The sequence below is a fragment of the Myotis brandtii genome, unplaced genomic scaffold (genome assembly GCF_000412655.1).
Source record: "Myotis brandtii unplaced genomic scaffold, ASM41265v1 scaffold889, whole genome shotgun sequence".
In the NCBI taxonomy this organism is placed as follows: Eukaryota; Metazoa; Chordata; class Mammalia; order Chiroptera; family Vespertilionidae; genus Myotis; species Myotis brandtii.
Genome location: NW_005371640.1, coordinates 542,557 through 547,622, shown reverse-complemented (window position 1 = coordinate 547,622; position 5,066 = coordinate 542,557). Strand labels below are relative to the sequence as shown.

At 40.3% G+C, this 5,066-nt stretch overlaps 1 protein-coding gene across 1 annotated transcript in view; it reads right to left on the bottom strand.

The window, feature by feature from the left end:
- Positions 1 to 240: 240 nt before the first annotated feature.
- LOC102241021 (phosphatidylinositol-binding clathrin assembly protein-like) overlaps positions 241 to 5,066 on the bottom strand; it is a 38,580-nt gene continuing 33,754 nt past the window's right edge. The window contains exons 14-16 of the mRNA XM_014532371.1: positions 3,463 to 3,519; positions 910 to 1,017; positions 241 to 258 (exon numbers count right to left, since the gene is read on the bottom strand). Coding sequence (XP_014387857.1) covers positions 910 to 1,017; positions 3,463 to 3,519 — 165 coding nt within the window. The 3' untranslated portion in view covers positions 241 to 258. The remainder of the gene's footprint in view (positions 259 to 909; positions 1,018 to 3,462; positions 3,520 to 5,066) is intronic.

The window sequence follows — 5,066 nt, the reverse complement described above, 5'->3', positions numbered from 1 at the left end:
TCCTAATGTTATTTTGGAAGGAAGAGTAAGATACTAACTTTAGGTTTTGATCATTTTGAAGAATAACTAGTAAAACAAGAGAAATAGAATGCATCACCTCCAAAATATTGAATTGGAGAGATCTCAACAGTATTGCATGTTTATTTTACTTGGAAGATGTGGATGATTTTGTTCCGGTTGTAGAGAGATGACCATTTTTTTCCCCCACCACTGAATTCCAGTGGTTTTGCTTCAGTACTTCTACATGAATTGTACCTACTTGGAAGAAAGATAGATATGTAAATCTTCCTACACTCATCCATGTTACCACTGCCTGCTTCCACTTCCATGGTCAAGCTATATTCTCTGCCTGTAATATCCAACTTCTGTCTATACATCTACTAGTTGAGATTCTCCTTATCATTTGATACTCATTGCCCTGAATCTTCCATCCCTGAATTAATCATTCCCTCCTTTGACCCCTACATAGTGCTTTGTGCTTTCTTATCTGTTTATATGTTTGTCTGGAATAGCTTTTCCTTACTCCACTGACGATCTATCTATTTTTTAAATCTTAGCATTAAACTTAGGCATCACTTCCTTGGGAAGTTGTCCTTGAAACTCCAGGCTGAGTGACCTGCCTCTTTGGCACTGATCACAGTTGGGTTTGTTAAATGAATGAATAAAAGGATTGCTGAATAGCTATCAGAACCTAGTTGTGGTTTCACAACACGGGTTTGTAGAGGACCAGGTCTGCACAGATCTGTGTCTTTCTACAAGGATGAAAATGTTCGAATTAGTTTTTCTTCCATGGGAGACCAACAGTGCACAACAGATGTACACATTGTAAAACTCAGTTCTAACACTGGTCCTGCCTCCAGTGACTGCACATCTCTACCGAGGCTCTGAGGAGCAACAGTTCAAACATACCTAATGTTCTGTGAGTAGAGTGGGAGGTTTGTTGGTCTCTAAGTCTTGCCGGGTATAATCCATGGATGGAAGTGATATTGGGAAAGGAGCTCCCACTGAAGCTGGAATCTATGAATTCGAATGGAAAAGAAAACAAAAAGTGAAAACTTAATTAGTATTTAATTGCTCTCCTAATACAATAGCACCAAGAGGACAAGTAGTTCCTCTAGTCTAGAGTAATTATTACATTTGATGGATGTCAACTGAAAGGAATGTTAAATGTCAAATACGAGAGAGTGAGAGAGAGAGAGAGAAATAGATCTGTGAAGTAGTTGCTAGTGATAACGAGTGAAGTGAGAAGACCTAAAGAATAGTTCTTGGCCGAAACCGGTTTGGCTCAGTGGATAGAGCGTCGGCCTGCGGACTGAAAGGTCCCGGGTTCGATTCCGGTCAAGGGCATGTACCTGGGTTGCGGGCACATCCCCAGTAGGAGATGTGCAGGAGGCGGCTGATCGATGTTTCTCTCTCATCGATGTTTCTAACTCTCTATCTCTCTCCCTTCCTCTCTGTAAAAAATCAATAAAATATATTTAAAAAAAAAAAAAAAAAGAATAGTTCTTGAAAAGCAGGAACTCTTTATGAAAAAGAAAACGCCTACATCTCCAGGCCAATAATCCTCATGGGAAAGGGAAGGAAGGGAAGTTTATAGGTAGACATGGAACATGTTAAGTATATAATGGTATGTATGTATCTTTGATGAAATATTTTAGTTACAGGTTATGTCAGTTCATATGAACATGTAAAAGTTAAATGTGAAGGCCCAATTGGTGTGGCTCAGTGATTGAGCGTCGACCCATGCACCAAGAGGTCGCTAGTTCGATTCCAGTCAGGGCACATGCCTGGGTTGTGGGCTCAATCCTCAGTAGGGGGCGTGTAGGAGGCAGCCGATTGATGATTCTCTCTCGTCATTGATGTTTCTATCTCATGCTCCCTCTCCCTTCCTCTCTGAAATCAATAAAAACATATTTTTAAAAATTTCATTTTCAAATGATCTGAAAAAAATTATGATAAAAAGGTGAACATTTGGTAATTCAAGATGCTGAAGTACGAATGTTTGTTATCCTATCTACTTTCCTGTATTTTTTACATTTTTCCAAATTGACATGAACAACAAAGTGAATTGGTGGTGAGATTTGCGGACTGGATGACTTCAGAGCTTCCATTATCTGTGTTACATCCCATGAAATTGATGCAATGCATCACAGCTATAAAAAAGAACTGGTGACTGCAAACAATGTTTAACTATGTAAAGAAAAATTCTAAATTATGAAAACATTGTCAAACAGGCAGAACAGAAATAATAGACTAAAATTAGTTAGAGAAAAGTTGGATAAAAAGCTCAAAATCAGAAAAGTGCCAGATATTCCACCTGTATTAATAGTTTCTCCCATGGAAGTCTTGCACAATAAGAAAAAAAAATCAGCCTTATTAATGTCCACTTACTTTTTACCTGCTTGATGCAAAGTGGAAGTGATCCCAAACAGCAAATGGCAAGTTAAACAAAACAAAATCAAACAACAAAAAAACCTTTGCAAAAAGAAAGGAAATATGGCAGCAAACAGTAGCTCATAACTCTTGGTATAAACCAAGAATGTAAATTCAGTTATACTTGAATCTCTATTATGTGCATATTAGTTATTCCTATTTTGGATTATCTATTAATTCTGGAATAGTTTTCCACTTACATCCCTCCTCTTCCACATTTCTAGGGTCGCTTTCTGTATTCCATTTAAATATCTCACAGAGCCTTTGTGAAAAAGAGGGCTATATAGCCCAACTGGTGTGGTTCAATGGTTGAGCATTGACCTATGAACCAGGAGGTCAAAGTTCAATTCCCAGCCAGGGCACATGCCCAGGTTGTGGGCTTGATCCCCAGTGTGGGGCATGCAGGAGGCAGATGATCAATGATTCTCTCTCATCATTGATGTTTCTCTCTCTCTCTCTCACCCTTTCCCTTCCTTTCTGAAATCAATACAAACATATTTTTAAAAATACAAAGAAAAAGAGGGCTATTTCTTTTTCCAATGCAAGGAAAGGATATGGAAGAATTACCTTCCATTTTAAATTAGAGGCCCAGTGCATGAAATTCATGCACTCGGAGGGATCCCTTAGCCTGGCCTGCACCCTCTCGCAGTCTGGGAGTCCTTGGGGGATGTCTGACTGACGGGTTAGGTCCACTCCCCACCTAAACCAGCAATCAGACATCATTAGCACTGCCGTGGAGGCAGGAGAGGCTCCTGCCACTGCTGCTGCATTTGCCAGCTATGAGCCCGGCTTCTGGCTGAGCGGCGCTCCCCTTGTGGGAGTGCACTGACCACCAGGGAGCAGCTCCTGTGTTTAGCGTCTGCCCCCTGGTGGTCAGTGCGCATCATAGTGACCGGTCATTCTGACATTTGGTTGATTTGCATATTAGCCTTTTATTATATAGGATCATGTTGTTTTCTGTTAGTGCAAGCCATGGGGAGTTTTAACTCTATCTCCCACTTTTGATATATTAAAAGGTTTTTTTCTTACCACTCCATACACAGGCTCTTGCTCTGAATTCACCGGACAGGATACTGGAATTGGTACCTTGAAGCAAAGTGTCAGTTACTATATAGTACAGTTTCTACTTATATTCAATAAGAAATATTATAAGATATAGAAAACATTCTATCTATGTAATATTGAGAAAAAATATAGCGAATAGTTCCTAACCAGAACAATGGTGTTTCCCTGAGCATGAGAAATTTAGGAGTTTTAAGGACTTCTCATTACTGGTATGTTGTGTTGGAAATCATAGCAGACTTCACAGGAGCTCAACTTCCCTGAGGAGTGGGAATTTGCTTGGACAACATTACACACCCAAGAGAAATATGGCCTTGTAGATCAGGGGTCCTCAAACTACGGCCCGCAGGCCACATGCGGCCCGCTGAAAACATTTATCCGGCCCGCCGGGTGTTTTTGCCACCGCTGCCTGTCCTGCTTAGCAGCCGACTCGTCCCGGGCCCGCAGTGCGCATGTGTGGAATGTCTGAGGGACAGTGAACTGGTCCCTGTTTAAGAAGTTTGAGGACCTCTGTTTTAGATAATAAAGAAATAGTTATGACTCTCCTTTTCATGCCGTATAAATAAGATAATAACATTAGTAAACAAAAGAAAAATTGTCAACAACAATCTCACTACCTCCAACAAATAAAACCTTCTTAATTTTTCAATGTTCCTTCCAGTCTTTGGTTATGACATCAGTTGGGTATATGAGATAATGTGAAAAATAAAGAGAATTTGGCTTTCATCACAGCAGACAAAAGTAGTGACATACAGTATTTAGTGCTATGAGTGTGATGTCAAATTATGCCTGGCTTTCAACCCTGATTTAGCCTCCTTGTCTATACCAGTCACAACTTTAATCCTGGTCTTAGTCTCTTTGTGTACTGCTAAGTGATGTAATATGAGAGACAGCAGTGGTCTTTGACCTTAGACTTATCCCAGAGTGCTAGAGACTGGCCAGAAGGACTTGAACAAAGAGGCAAAAATACATTTTTAAGCTTGGCCAGCGTGGCTCAGTGGTTGAGCATTGACCTATGAACCAGGAGGTCATGGTTCGATTTCCGGTCAGGGCACATATGCCTGGGTTGCAGGCTCAATCCCCAGTGTGGGGAGTGCAGGAGGAAGCTGATCAATAATTCTCTCTCATCATTGATATTTCTCTCTCTCTCTCCCTCTTCCTTTCTCTCTGAAATCAATAAAAATACATTTAAAAATACATTATTACTATCAATCTTTCAGATCGTTCCCAAAATATTCTTATACCTTGGCTCCTCATTCTGCTATAAACATTTTTCTCCATTTTTGATACATATTTTCTAAACCAAATTGGTAACTGTCTCATAAATAATTTCTATTCTCAGAGCTTGTGCTTTATTTATTTTTTTTAATATATTTTATTGATTTTTTACAGAGAGGAAGGGAGAGGGATAGAGTGTCAGAAATATCGATGAGAGAGAAACATCGATCAGCTGCCTCCTGCACACCTCCTACTGGGGATGTGCCCACAACCAAGGTACATGCCCTTGACTGGAATCGAACCTGGGACCCTTCAGTCTGTAGGCTGACGCTCTATCCACTGAGCCAAACCGG